Source organism: Anticarsia gemmatalis, chromosome 23, assembly GCF_050436995.1.
Source record: "Anticarsia gemmatalis isolate Benzon Research Colony breed Stoneville strain chromosome 23, ilAntGemm2 primary, whole genome shotgun sequence".
Classification (NCBI taxonomy): domain Eukaryota; kingdom Metazoa; phylum Arthropoda; class Insecta; order Lepidoptera; family Erebidae; genus Anticarsia; species Anticarsia gemmatalis.
In genome coordinates this window covers 204,061-220,349 of record NC_134767.1, presented here as the reverse complement: position 1 = coordinate 220,349, position 16,289 = coordinate 204,061, and the positions used below count along the sequence as shown (strand labels likewise).

General features: G+C 35.2%; 1 protein-coding gene across 2 annotated transcripts in view; it reads left to right on the top strand.

The window, feature by feature from the left end:
• Nucleotides 1–16,289, top strand: part of LOC142983137 (doublesex- and mab-3-related transcription factor A2-like) — a 109,940-nt gene that overhangs the window by 81,196 nt on the left and 12,455 nt on the right. The window contains exons 2-4 of one of the 2 annotated variants that reach the window (XM_076130000.1): nucleotides 812–1,277; nucleotides 5,130–5,270; nucleotides 5,713–5,833. In XM_076130000.1, coding sequence (XP_075986115.1) covers nucleotides 1,173–1,277; nucleotides 5,130–5,270; nucleotides 5,713–5,833 — 367 coding nt within the window. In that variant the 5' untranslated portion in view covers nucleotides 812–1,172. Of the gene's footprint in view, nucleotides 1–811; nucleotides 1,278–5,111; nucleotides 5,271–5,712; nucleotides 5,834–16,289 lie in introns of both variants that reach the window. The other variant, XM_076129999.1, reaches the window with a different exon arrangement.

The window sequence follows — 16,289 nt, the reverse complement described above, 5'->3', positions numbered from 1 at the left end:
TTTTCTTAGATGTATGACGCAATTGTTAAGAATCTATTCCTGCACGAAATATTTGAAAGCCTGTCTGTATGTTTGTAACGTTTTAATGTCTAAACTGGTGATCCGATTTTAATGAATTGTAGTCTGGAGATAGTTGAAGATCTGAGATCAAATGCTTTTTAATAGATAGTGCTTGTTGTTCATAAGTAAACAGTGAATTGATAGGGCATATAAAAAAACCGTTTGTCCTTAATCTAAAGGGTGTAAAATGTTCTAGTTGAGGAATGTTATATTTTCCAATTATTAAACAGATGCAACGAATATGTAAGCCGTGTTCAAGTTTCTAAAGATATGTATAATAGAGGACAAAGGGCTTTAATTTCCTGTATTTTACTTTCAATGGTATCTGTTTATTCTCAGAGATTCATTAACATTTTCTCACAAATACAATACTCTACATTATTTCCCATAAAGTAGGGTTAAACAAGCATCAAATACCATTCTCATTAATTGAACCGTAAAGATATAAGAGCGAGATACGACAGCACAGACAAGCAAACAAACAAACATCAGAACGCATCACACGCAATAAAGCACTCGCACACCAAACTAAGAGCTTATCACATCACATCTCATTAAGTGACGACTACCAACTAGGCAGCTCTCCACCAGCCATTATGCCCACAATAACAATCAGACAACACAATCAAATAAATAAACCAAACGAAATACTCCACAACAAAATAATTGTGTTTTTTGTGCTTCATTCAATTCACTCTTTGTCCGCAATAAAAAAATGTACTTCTCAAAAAAGTCACCTTTGTAAATTAAGTTTCAGCATGATGTGACCAATCACCGGGCGAGGCGGGGTCGCGGCGCTACCCCATTGGCGGGCTCCGACCTCTCATCTTACAACATTTTATATAACCGGATGATACAACATATACAGTTAACACTCCAGCGAGAGAGGGACGGCGGTATAGCTTTGAATACAGTGTGTCGTTTCGCTCTCGTTCCGTCCTTGTCGCGCGCCGCCCCGGCAACAGTCCGACTCAAAATGAATCAACAGTGTCTGCAACAACTCGGTGGAGTGCGGCGCCCCAGTGTAGCGAGCGCGCGCTCTCGTCAGCCTGTTGTTGTTGTTAGCATGTTATAGTGTTGTTGTGTCTGTCGCTGTTGTTGTTGTTACATTGATGGAGATGTCTCTGCCGAACGGCGTGGACGTGTCGCAGCTGGTGCAGCACCCCGTGCTCGCCGCGCTGCCGCCCTTCTTCCTGAGAGCCTCGGAACGATATCAGGTAGATGTTTATACATTTTACTTTTAAATTGTTTAAAAGACTAGTATTTAAAGTGCTGGCTGTTGATATAGGTTTTTTGGTTGGTTAAAAATTATTTTATTCAAGTTGCGTGATTTTGGCGAGCAAAATAGGTTAGAAGAAGTTAGGTATTAATAGAGTGACAAATGGTATCCATACTTTAAGTTATAAGAGTTAGTTATGCAGTATTCATGTATAGAGTCGCACTATAAAGTTTCTGTTATTTAAATAAATTGTAAAGTCTTAGAGTTTAAGCAAGATAGTCTCTATCAAATACACGGTTCAAATTTTATTTGATTTTTAGCGTACACGTTAAAGTATCACTAAAACCGCTAAAAATAATTGTAGAAAAAACCGATTAAGTTTAATTTAAAATGTATTTCAGTACTGACTTAAATTAGAGATACTTAAGCTTTACTTTATAGAATCGCAATGCAATATATCAGAAACAAAAAATCACAAACTAAATGAAATAAATTCGTACCATCACAATAATTTGCTGCACTTATCAATTTGAAAATTTGTTTCTAACTAATAGGATTTCCGTAGCTGTCAAACCTACAATAGAGTGAAAAAAAAATTGTTTTAATTTATAATCTTACTTTGCTTACTTATTATTTCTGTAAGTAGAAGCCCTATAGAGATAGTTTAGCGTGCTATATTTTTAAAGTGATCCGTCGCCCGGCGGTAGACTGCAGTCTGTATGTCGCGACGGCAAACTAAATTTTAACTTGGCTCAATTTATGCGTTAAATATTATTGTGATAAAAGAAAATATCAATTGAAAGCTTTTCTTGATGGATATTAAGCGTAATAAAGTTACAGTTTATCTGAAATGGTGATAACTTTGATCATAATGATCCCACTGAATTTGAAGTTTTAGTTTGAATGTCTACAAATATTCTATGTTAGTGTAACGTTAGAGGTGTCTTTTAGATGCAGGACTTATTGCATTTTTAACTAATGTAGCGAATACTATCTTTAATTTTAACTTCGCTCATAGTTAGGGACGGCGGTATAGCTTTCAGCGGAAAATCCATTCAGTTATTAGATTTATGAGTGCGGATTCTGAATTTATTAATTGCTATGTTATGTAAACTGACGCTGCAATTAATAAAGAGCTATCTCTTAACATATTTATTTCTCCATGGTTTTCGGTTGATACTTAATGGAGGGTGGTTAACCCAAACGCAGCACTTAGCATAAGAGATAATAAATATGTTCATTCAATCCATCTTATATTATTAAGAGAATAGTTATACCAATTTAGAGAGGTCCCTTAAAAAGATATTAAACTTAGTATGTTATCAGTATACCTAGTCATAGCTTTAAAACTTGTTTTTGTTTCAATTTGATCGTCACTACGCTTTTGTAAGTTGTAGCTTCATAGCGCAATGCTGAAAGTTTTTACCTGATTGCGCGACGTAAAGGAGGTCACATTGGAAGGATTTATATTGAGTAGATAAAATCTGTTCATATGGGCCACGATCGCTAAATTATTAATTTAAATACATAAGAAAAATAGAACTTTTTTATTTTTCATTTTCATCAAGCTAATATTAACACAGTCGAGCGAGATATGAATAGATCGATTGCGAAAAGCCCGAATTTGCTTTTATTATCATGTGGCTTTTATCATAGCAGTAAAAAAGCTTACTGCGTCCAAACAAACAAACAAATATATTACTAAAACATTATAATGTTTTTCAAAACTATGCTAATTCAATTTAACAACAAAAAATAACAGTTTCAAGTAACATTTCCTGTGTTCATTACAATATAACATTAATATAATTGCACTAATTACAATTCTCGCCCCTGTTGTAATTCACACTAGGAAACGAATGCAACAGTGTGTAATATAACACTACTAATTTGTTACATTGTAATATAACACTTGTAATTTGTAACATTATTGTTGTTACAGTGTAATAGAGTTATAAATGTAAAGGTATAATCGTAATGTGATATTATTTATTATGTTATAGTTAAAGTAAAGGGTAATTTGTATTTGATATGATTTGGTTTGTGTTGTTAAATTATGGGGTTTGTGCAGCTAAAATATTTCAACATTTCGGTTTCAGTTGCCTTTTACCCTAAATAGATTTTAATTATGGTACTCATTGTAAAAACATTCTACGGCACAATTTTTTATAACTAATTGTATGTATATGCTCTTTAAACTCGAAAGGAAGTATAAGCAGGCTAGAACTTACGAGCATGAACTTAGTTTAAATGTCTATAATTTTGTTATCTCATATTTCTTTTCAAGAATTGTTTTTATTCAAAATCAAAATCAAAATCAAATTTATTTGCAAAAATACTGTGATAAATGGTGTTACAATAAGTATAGTTACAAGTATCTTGGCCTGTCAGTGGCATGCAAATATTAAATAGAATTGAGTTTATTAAGTGATGTACAAGAAAAAGCCTAAACAAAATGATGAAATATGTTATATGGTAGGAAAATATAGTTGACATAAAGTCAGATGTCAAAATTAAAAATAATATAAATGTCACAATAAATGGATGAATTGAATAATTAATAGATATTCTGCTATTGTTAATAAAGCTAAATAATAATTAATAAAGAAAAAATGTAGTTGAAATAAATTGATTGTAATTGAAATAAATTAAATATAATTGAGTAAATTGTCATTTAGATAATCCAATAGTGTATAATAGCATTTATTTATTAATAATTCATTTAATTTTTTCTTGAACATATGTAAGTCAGATTCCTTGATTGATTTTGGCAGTTTATTGTAAATTAGAGATGCCATATGGAAAACGCTTTTATGCATCAGTGCAGTTTTTGTTTTGCGTATACATAGTCGACTCACATCTCGTTGTCGTCTGTTATAAAAATCTGATGCTAACATAAATAAATTTGGATTGCATTTAACAAAAACAGCTACTTCGAGTATGTATAGGCAGGGCAAAGTTAAAAGTTCATGCTTCAAAAAATATGGACGGCAGCTATCTGTAGTTTTCAATGCAAACATAGCTCTAATACATCTCTTCTGCATCTTAAAGATAAGATCTTTGTTTGTTGAATTTCCCCAAAAAATAATACCGTATCTCAGTATTGAGACAACCAATCCGTGGTACGCAGTAACAACAGAATTTACATTAGATATTTGTGACAGCTCATGTAGTGCGTATACAGACTTACTGACTTTTTTACAGAGCGCATCAATATGTGGTTTCCATGTAAGTTTACTGTCTATTTCGAGCCCAAGAAATTTTGTAGTTTGTGTCTCACATATTGGCTGATTACCATGACATATATTTAACGGCGTTTGAACCAAACGTTGACTGAAGGTCATAAGGGCGGTTTTGCTAATATTACAATTAACCTATTTAACATTATTCTGTAATCGAATTTTCTGTGATTGTTTTAACTATAGGGAAGGGGTTAACATTTAAAGATAGTATGCAAAATCTATGAGCGTGAGCTAGAACTTTCGTTTCACGTTTGTAGCAAAGTTATGAGAATGATAAAATAGAAATTTTTCATAATAAATTCTAAAACCGGTTGTATTTTATCAGTATCTAGAAACTAAAACCTTTGTCATGATAATGTTATCCTTAACTATCTAAGTATAACAAGCCAACTTAACTAAACTAAACTAACTTAGGTATCGATACTACCTCAGATCTACAACTATCTCTATGCCAAATTGAATCAAAATAGCTTTAGCGGTTTTGTATTAACAGCGTTACAAACAGCCTTCCTTTATCATTTGCAATATTAGTATAAACTATGTATAACAAAGCTGCTATCAGTGTAAAGAAGTTGCTACATAATAACCAGTCGGCTCTGCCCCACCAGCGGACGCCGAAGTGCGCGCGCTGCAGGAACCACGGCGTGGTCTCCGCGCTGAAGGGCCACAAGCGCTACTGCCGCTGGCGAGACTGCGTCTGTGCCAAGTGCACGCTCATCGCCGAACGACAGCGGGTCATGGCTGCACAGGTAACCACCAACAATACGTATTAGAACAAATAAATACCCTACATCAAGAGAAAAGAGCCACGCGGGAGCTGGTCTGCGACTGCTGATCTTGGTGGCCTGGTTTTGATACCCGGGTCGGACAAATTCATGTCGGTCGTATATCAGCGTAGACTTCTAACTATGTTAGAAGCGACTTCCAGTCTCATCGGATGCAGCTACATATCAGTATTTTACATGGAGCGACTGCCAACCGGTTATCCGGGTTATAACACGATACCCTTCGATAAGACTGGTTTCAGGCTTTCAAGTTTCTGACTACTGTTAACGACTGTAGATCTTTGACAATGGCAGCCGAGACCCACAATTTCAGGTACCTTGGTACCCACCATTTAAGGTATTAGATGATCACCGATCCAAAGAACAACCTCAGCAAACGTAGCTTAACAATTTGACTGTTGTTCAGGTCGCGCTTCGCCGTCAACAAGCTCAGGAAGAGAACGAGGCGCGGGAACTGAACCTACTGTACGCGAGTCAGACGTCCACCGCACCACACCACTACACAGACCTGCCAGATGATTCACCAGGTATGTACATTTGGATATTTTTTATATTTTCTGCCGGTACGTACACTAAAAGAAAGTACTACAATTGAATCCGGAATCATCTAAAACGTGATTACATAATAATATACATATTGTAATAACACAAAAAAAACTAATTGATGAAAATAAAAATCAAATCATTTATTAATTTAGGTGAAATGCTGACATTTATGATAGTCAATGATACAGAGAGTGAATTTACCGCCAGTTCGGAAGGTAGGGACAATGAGAACAGCTGGCAAGAACTCCCACTGTTTTAAATCGCCAAATGGTTTTAACAATGTTTCTGTGAGGTATAAATGAATATTGGTATATAATAAGGACTTCATTTTATTTTAGCATTCACTACTTTGCTAGGTTTATGGTTAGGATATAAGAATATGTTTACCCTCTTATTCACAAACACACTATAAACCTATTTTAGTAAAAAACTACTACAATATGTTTTCTGTTTTGCATTTTGCTAAGGAGTGAAATAAACAACTCTTATAAGCCTTTCATAACTTCGTATAATATATTATTATGAATATGGCGATTAGTGCTTTTTTATAAGCCAAATTACTTACAATCTTCATTTCTCAATTAATTTTCATCAGTTAATCTTTACTCTTTTAAACGTTCATACAAATAGTTCAGCCCCTACACTGTAGGTAGCGTGAATAGCAATTACTTGACAAATACTCCCCTCGTGGCTCACCCTCTATCAAACACAAATTGATCGGACATACCGCTCACCGTGTTTTACTTATGATCTACTATTTTTCTCTTTAATTGACTTTAGAAACTGTAAAGGGATATAATCTATATTTATAGGATTCAGTTTTATGACATTTTGTCAAAGTTGTGGATAAAATATGGTCAATGCGATTATAAAATGAGAATATTTTTGTACGCCTGACCAACAAATATTTTAATACACACGGTCTTTACCCAGCTGTGAAATCAATACTTACCCATTTAAACGAGGCGTCCTCTCGGATTAGACCTACCAAATAAATAGCAGCCATACATAAATCCATGATATCACGCCTTTTTCCCATAGACCTGAATAAGTCTTACGGGGATATTATACGGGATAAGTCAACCGGACTAGTGGGATAGACTAGGCTAAAATGAGTAAAAAGGTAAATGAAAATCTCTTCAATTTAACATTCAGTTTATTTAATAGAAAGGCGCTCATAGCTAGTTATGCTCACCGGCCTGTGGGTGAAGCAAACCTTTGGCGTGGCCATTTCATAGATGGGTGACCGCACGCCACGTTAAAAGTCGGTCCCGGTTTTTGTCAATTATATAACAATCGTAATGCCATTTCAAAGGCTTCGGGTGGCTTGAACAGCTTTTACACTAGGTTGATCACTAACCATACGATAAGAAGAAGAGTAAAAAAATCCATTCGATGAAAGAAAATGCTATCATTTATACCATTATATATACCATTATATACCATTTATTCTTTACAACAATTTAAATTAGTTACATATAAGTTAACATAGCAACCTACATTTAAACAGTTCATTAGTCTCTATCAGTAAGGTGCGGACATTAACGGGTTAATGTGATGGATAGCGCGATCTAATCACCGAGTGACGTCGACGTCACTCATCGTGACGTCATCACCTCACGTCACGTCACAATGACTGACGGCCCGGAATTTCAGTTCGCATTAGTCAATTTACATTGAGACTCAATAGTCATCATTCGGTGAACTGGATCAAAAGTACAGTAGCTGACCAAAATAGTAGAATGAGATTTTTGTAGGATAGTAGTGGGTTACGTTATGAAAAGGTTTTTCAATTTGGATAATTTAATAGTATAAGGATTAGGATTTGCTATGTGACTCCTGTAACGGAGTGAACGGTGGAATTAAAGCTACAGTGAGTGATTAATTAGGCATTTTATCGCTGTTACAGTATTTTCAAACTGAATTCAACCCAGATTAACACAAATTAAGGTGGATATTAAAATTATCTCAAATTAGGCCTACGTCCAAATAAAACCTATTTCTTAAATTTCCCGCTTCTTGGTTTCGAATGTCCGCCAATGTATGTGTAAGTTTGCGAGTACACACTACTAACCTTGCAATCTTTAAAAAGCCAAAAGACTGCTTGTTACCAACGTCAAACAATCTAAGTCAAATATCTATACTTAATATTATAAAGCTGAAGAATTTGTTTGTTTGAATCTCAGGAATTACTGGTTCGAATTGAAAAAATATTTTTGTGTTGAATAGACCATTTATCGAAGATTGCTTTAGGGCTATATAACGTGACGCAAGCTAAGTTGCGCGGGCCAGCTAGTTACATGATAAAACTAATTTTTGTATGAAAAACTACTTATTCTTACGATATTGACTATCGCTGCTTCATGTTTGTATGTTTGCGTAGACAGAAACAACAGAACCATCTAGTTAGTGTGACGGAAGCGTAACCTCAAAAGACAATTCTTAACTGGTAACTTAGTGGTGTGCGTGACGTTTGTCACTCGTGACGACGGTTAGGAAGCGACGCCGCGGGGCACGCTAGATTAGATTCTTACGAACTGTGTTTGTGCTTGAAGACGGTACGAGACTAGTTGATAACTGTTTAGCCTTTAGGTGGCTTGGACAACTTTGACTTACAGCGGATTAAAACCTTATAATAAATTTAACCCATTACTGTCCCACTGCTGGGCAAGGGTCTCCTCCCGTAATGAGGGAGGGGTTAGGCCTTGAGTCCGCCACGCTGGCCAAGTGCGGGTTGGGGACTTTGCATGCCCTCAATAATCGTATTAAACAAATTTTAGGCATGCAAGGTTTCCTCACGATGTTTTCCTTCACCGTTGGAGCATGTGATAATTATTTCTAATACACACATAACTTCGAAAAGTCATTGGTGTGTTGCCTCGGGTTCGAACCTGCGACCACTTGAGTAGGAGGTGTCAACTTATACCACTCGGCTATCACTGCTATCTAAAACCTTAATAAACAATAAATAAATATTCTAAATAACTCACACACAGTTATTTGATTCCACACTAAGCAGAGCTTGTACTATAGTAACCAAATAACTGATAAACAAACTTATATACTTCTTAATACATACTTATTTAGATAAATTGACAACCAGGCTCAAAACAGATAATCGTGCTCATCACACAAAGAGATTTGTCCCGGGTGAGATTTGAACCCACCACCGCGGCGCTACGGTTGTTGCGGCGAGGTGTGTGTTTAACCACTGCGCCAAACGTGCAGTTAGCTAGGAGCTTATAAAAAACACAATTATTTTTACAATAATTTCTTCCATTTTATTTGCATTTCATTGATGGTTAGACCTCATTTGATTTGCCCTACTGACGATTAGGCGTCCAAACTTTTAGAGATCCGTTATTCTAAACTTACTTATACTAAACTGAAAGTGATAAAATTGATCTTAATGGTACATTGCTATTCGCTTTATTAAACTTCTGATTACTATAGAATTGTAAAGCTTTATTTTTGTTTTATTCATAAAATTATAATTTAAATAAATAAATAAATAATAAATATCATTGGACAACTCACACACGGTCATTTGATTCCAAACTAAGCAGAGCTTGTACTATGGTAACCAAATAACTGATAAACATCCTTATATATTTCTAAATACATACTTATATAGATAAATTGACATCCAGGCTCAGAACAAATACTCGTGCTCATCACACAAAGATTTGTCCCGGGTGGGATTCGAACCCACCACACGCGGCGCTACGGTTGTTGCGGCGAGGTGACCGCTTAAACCACTGCGCCAAACGTGCAGTTATATTTACTTATATTCTGCGTATACATGCTTTACAACTATGAGTAACTAACTATATTTATATCACATTAATGAATAAGTTTATCGCATTAACACAACATCAATAGAATTTATTACGCCTTCACGAATCACAACTTTGAAATAGTATTTTATTACGCATTTAATAAACACGCGACATTTAAAATGTCTAACAGAAAACATTAAGCGTCTCCCCATAAACATTGCCAGCGAATAAAACCTCCCTGAAAACGAGCAAAAAATATACAGTAGAAGAAATAAAAAGCGCAGTGCTAGCAATTAAGGTACAACAGTGCAAAGTGTTGCCACTCTCCGCAACTGCCGTGAAAAAGGTAAAAAAAAGCCGTCGAGACGCATTGTTCCATAACTGGTAGCTACGTGTAATGGCTGTTAGGAGTTTGTACGATGAATAGAGTCGAATGATTTTGTAAATTTAGGTTTAAACAAGAATTTAAAGGTTTTATGATTTGAGATACCAAGATGGATGTAATTAAATAATTTCTGTCCTACTAATGTTTGTGAATGTATGTGTGTTTGTTTGTTTGTTGCTCGTTCACACAAAAACCACTGAACGGATTTTGATGAAATTTAGTACACAGATTGTTTGTAACTTGATTTAACACACAGGATTTTAAACCCGTAGAATTTATCTACCCGAACCAAATCGGGGGCCAAACCTTGTATCATATCGTCTCCAAGCCCGTCTTGTTCGTTGCTGTAGGTAACCTAGGTAGTAAAGCGCAGCGAGGCAGGTGAAACAGCGCCCTCTATCGATACAGTCTCGCAATTAACCCCGTGTTGCCTTCGCGCCTTTGTCACCACACTCACACCACGTGCAATCTTGAAATACGTCGCTTAACTAATAAAATGTTAAAAATAAATAAAATGAATTAAAAGTATGAAGTAAATATTATGCAAGAAATAGCTGCTTATAAATATACCTTTAAATAATTTTGTACCTATTTACACACATCGGCGGATTGATGACTGGTCGATCGGCCGACGCGTATCGACGACTTGATGTCAGGAACTTTATTTTTAAGGTAGTCCAGGTCCATTCCGACGCGGTTTGAAGTAAAGAGCCGCTGACATGTGTCATGTACCTTTTTGTCCAGATCCTTAACTAGTCATCCTTAGAATAAAAAAAGTCATAGTCTTTTATAACTAGAATACTTCATCAGCATTTTCAACGCATCTAATTTCAAATCCTCGCCAGGTCTCTATTCTTTTATCCCTGTAATTTGTATTCTTACGAGATTTTGAACTTACATTCGACGTAAACTATGTTTAAAACTGGCGGTAATGGAAAGAAAGCATCCAATTTTCTTGCGTAGTTATATCGACAACAAAATATGTTGATCAAACCTTTCCTTATTTCAAGACTGTAGGGACAGTAACTAGTAGACACCAGCCAGCAACTTCTACAGTTGAGTATACATAATTATTTATAAGTAAAAGTACGCAGTAATTACTAAACGAACACATATTGAAACACCGTATACAGTTGCAGCTCTAATTTGTTCACATTAAAACTGTTAACAAAGTTACCACCGGTTCTCGCTCCAGTCTCACAAAGCCGGCGAGAGCAGTGAGTGCAGTGAGTGCAGTGACTGCCAGTGTGCGGCTAGTTTCACGTAATTCACGTTAATTTCACGACTTAGAGGAAATTGTGAGAACTAACCACTTGCGAGGCACGAATTTAATAACTTGCGCGTGTTACTGTTTGTACAACTCGATGGAAACTCACCTTTTACTTAGAACTAGAAGTATGTTTTTTACATTTTGCTTCGGCTATTCTTATGATTACGGGTATTTAGATGGAACATTGATTTGTTGTCTTTTGCCAAATATAAGTTGCTGTAGTCATCTAATCAAAGATCTTTTAACTTACTTCATTACTTTGTTTTGTGGTTTGAGAATACTTTAATACAACGTCAATACTACACTGCAAAGTGGAGGCTTTTCAATTTAGATTTATTTATTGAAATATTTTCACCTGTGTCCATCTATAGCAGATGATTCAGATAACGTCAGATAAATGAATATTTGTATCGAAATGAATATTTCAGTATAAGCAAAACGTAAGTAACGACTAGATAATCTACCATTTCCTGATGCTAAAACAACCGTTTCAATCGCGAGAATTCTTGGCAAGTGTCGAATCTAAATCTAAAAAGTCTTAAAGTCTCGATCGGTTACTTCAATATGTCCGGTGGTAGGGCCCCACACTTTGATGTTTCACAGCAAGCAAGGCGAATCATAAACATTTGTATACTGCCTGAGACGCAATTAACACGAAATGCAACCACATTCAGCTCCCGTCGCCCGCTGCGACTGTGTGACTGTGTGACTCTGTGACTGTGACTGTGTGACTGTGACTGTGACTGTGACCACTCGCCTGTTGTCGACTGCGCCGTGAATGTTAGTAATTATGTTTGAAAGGTATTTCGGCAGTTCTCGCTGTTCAAGTATGTTTTCAGTAAAATTGTAAGTAATTAATGGATTTCACACGTGTTAGCGTTATGTTTTTAAGTTAACAGCGGGAGTAAGACTGTTTAGAGACCTTGCAGAGAAATATACGTTTAATACTGTTGGATAAAAATCTCGTGATATTAGATAGTCTATAGTCTTTCTCATGATTGTGGATGTAACGTATACAAATGTTCTTCTTTGTAATCCGACAGATAAAGAGCGCGTTGCTAACAAAACTGCGCTCTAGTTTTGTTTGATAAGTATAGGTAAACTAGGGTCGCGACAGCGTCCGCTTAAAAAATGGACCTGGAGTAAAAACAATCTCTTATTTTAGATCATAAATTGTATCTCTATCTGTCATTGAAAAATTCGGTGTTTTTTAAATGACAAAGCAACTAACAAATATCTTTTGCAAACAGAAAACCTTTCGCATTTAATTACGTTTCAAACGGCTGCCTCTTCCCCAGTGCACATCGTTTAACTGAAGCACGAGTATATAAAACAATGTAGTCTAACACTTTCCCTCGAGCTATAGTAATACAATATAGTAGATATAGTATAGTTCTGTTTATTACTGTGATATAGCGGGGACCGCTCGCGCCGCACATACCGACATTCTTTGTTCGTATTGTGCCACAAGTCACGAGCGAAGCGGGTCGCTACATAGCTGCATAGTATCAAAATATGGACTATTCTATCTCTGTATCTAGAAAGGTTTCCGTGCCGATTCTGATCGTCTTGACAACTATTTTACTTATAAGTATCCGAACGTTAAGTGTTCGCGCATATGAGGTTATGTTATTTTATAGAGTCAATTAGTACAAGACCGAATGCGTTAGTTTATGAAAACTGAAATAAAAAATCGCACAGCTACCACACCCAATTGCTTTCTTCTTTGTCTTTTAAAAAAAGTCTCCCGCGCTAAGAATAGTTTGTTAGTAACCCTGGTCGATCAAAATATGCATAAAAATATTTGATTTGTTTAAATATCAAGTGTTGTATAAAACTTGACGTATGACTCCAATTTCACTCAATATTTGTTGGTGACCGGTAGTATAATCGCTAGATCTTATGAGTTATATCGTATAAAAGCAATACATTGCTAGTATATTGCGGCGAGCGGCGGAATGTCACCGTCCCGTGTCGCAATGTATTATTACTATATATTTATATCCCTCGCGATACACTCGCCACTAAGAAGTGAGTCAGCCATAGTGTGGGACTGTTCATGTATTACTTGACACATTTTGGTTCAATAAATATTTTTCATCAAATAAAGACTACTTCTTCTTCTTGTATCTCACAGAAAGGGCGCTAACTAAAAGATAGACACTTAGACAATATTTAAAAATGTTATTCTCGTTTGTTGACATTCGTTTTGAAAAACAATCATTTATATTTAACACAATTACAAGAGTTTTAAAAAATATTATCATCTAAAGAATATTTTTAATTTGTATTGTTGCTATAATAGTCATAGTTATTAAACTACCTGTAGAAAATTCAATATTTCTTCGTACTCAAAGGCCTTGAGTTAGTTTAACAAACAGCAAATTACTTATTGGTATTCATTGCCATCTTGTTGCCAGCTATTCCTTACATTTTCAAGCAAAATTCTACTGATTCAGCGGGTATTATCGCCGCTATCGCTTATAACTTGTAGCGTACATCTCGCTACGTTATTGCGAGTGTGGTATGCGGTTTATTGGCGATACACTGTATAGTACTCACTACAATACAATTTTAATACAAAAGAGATTAATATACTTTTTGTACTCATATTGTATTAAACTTCACTGTGTATTATGTATTCGTGGATAGTTATGTACAATCACAAGCATATACCTTTTCTATAGCGTGTACTTTCTTACTAACATTATAATATATGCGAAAGTTTGGTTTTTCGCTACTCAATAGATTTAACTTGATATGTTAATAAATAAATAAATGTTGAATCTTATGTACAAAATAATACATGAGCTAATATTATTATTACATAAATAGTGTTATTTCAGTCGAATTTTTTGTATTAAAAGAACAAGACTTATCCTTTTCATTCACTTACGTGAAAATGCACACGAGAAATAATCAATAAATCGACATAAACATGTCTACTTTTTCATCTAAGTATAATATAAAAAACAAATAAAATACTGACATATTTTAAAAACTTTAGGGGAGTTTTAAATCTACAAAAAATATCTACGAAGGTCTACGAAAACAGCTACGAAACTTAAAAATTCAATTAATCATTACACGCTTGAGGTCAACAGCTGTCTGTATTGATATATTAATTAAAAACAACTCGACTAATCGATTAAAGTTTCACAATCGACCTTCACGCTGATGATTCGATTGTGAGTAATGTTTGAACAAAAAAAATTAAACTGTTGGCCCAATGTATGTGCCAATGTTTGTTCCAATGTTGGCCTAGATCTACATCTTTATAAGAATCAAGTGATTTTTTTAAAACCTTTGCTGTTTTAGCAATTTCATAACGATATGTGTTAATTGAATCAATTGATGTAAATTAATTTATTATATTATATTTACTGAGGAGCTCGTGGCTTAGTTTACAACAGCCGCACGGATCGATCTCTGAGGTTAAGCTACGCTTGCCGAGGTTGTTCCGTGGATGGGTGACCATCTTATACATATCGAGTTCCTCCGTGTTTCGGAAGGCACGTTAAATTGTGGGTCCCGGCTGTCATTTTCGAAGATCTTTGACAGTCGTTAACAGTAGTCAGAAGCTTGAAAGTCTGACAACCAGTCTTACCGAAAGGTATCGTGTTAATACCCAAGTACCTGGGTTGTGGAGGTCAGATAGTCAGTCGCTTCATGTAAAACACTGGTATCCAGCTGCATCCGGTGAGACTGGAAGCCGACTCCAACATAGTTTGGAACAAAGGCTAAGCGAATATATATATATATTTACTGTGGCTAATGATAACGCCGGACCACACAAATCATATCGGTGATGTCTTGCAAAATGGTCATATGCGTAGTACTCGTAACCGGCGGTCCTGTATGACAAGATGTATGGATTTGAATGATGCAAGGGAAGTTTGCAATGTTCCAAGTGGCGTGTGGCGTTCTTTGGTCTCTGCCTACTCCTATGGGAAAATAGCTTGTAATTTCACGTATGACTGTGTATGTACTATGTCTACTAGTCGACCTTTTTAATTTTGGCTCATAGCTTTAGTCATATTCCTAAGCAGTTATTTTGTCTCCGAAGTTTGTCTATCATAAGGTGTTATGTATTGTAACCTACTTAACAAACTTTCTATGTGGCAAACATCCAAATCATTTCAGGCATTTAAACATTACAAGTTTTATCGACATTTTAGAAGAACGACAAAAGAAGAAACGTTAATGCATTTCCAATAAAAATATATTGATGTCTCCACACAATGGTTTCCAAATCATTTCAGTTGAATCAGTGTTATTCATGTTAAGTAGCGTTTCTTTACTGGCTAATATTGTTATATTACTAATTCAGATTTTTATGAGAGTATTTAAATGTGGCAGAAATTATTTATCACTTTTTTTAACAGTAAAAGAAAACTTTAATGTTTGAATCAAAGAGATAACTAAACAGTTATTCAGTTCTGGGTGGAATATCATTTTAAATCCGGGTATGGCCAGTTTTAAGTGAACTCAATGCCTACCCTCTCTTATTTCGAGGAAAAACCCGTACCCAGTAGTGAAACAATAATAGGTTAATTCCAAGTAGTTTATTATTATTTGCAAATTTCAGTTTTAGGTAATCTTATAACGAAAACTAAAATAGAATAATCACAACCTAACGAATCGTATTATTGTTTCTTATATGACTTTTTCGGAAGTACTTCAATTTAGGCCTACGTTTCACTAGTTATTGGATAAAACCAACTCAATTTTATATAACCTACAGAATAGTGAAAGTTTGTTCATAATAAAACAAGCATTTTAGGGTGAAAATCTGTCAAACAAAACGTTTTTGTATTCCACCATTTGCGAGGTATATCGTGTTACGTCATTGTCGGCGACAAGTCGGACAGTTGTCGCGTAATTCGATATTTGCAACTAATCGCACAGACTAGTCGTATTCTGTTTCATGGTTTACTTAATTACTCTTAATAATTGGTGATATTTAACAAAGTAGTTTTTGTATTGCTTTATTTATAAAGAAA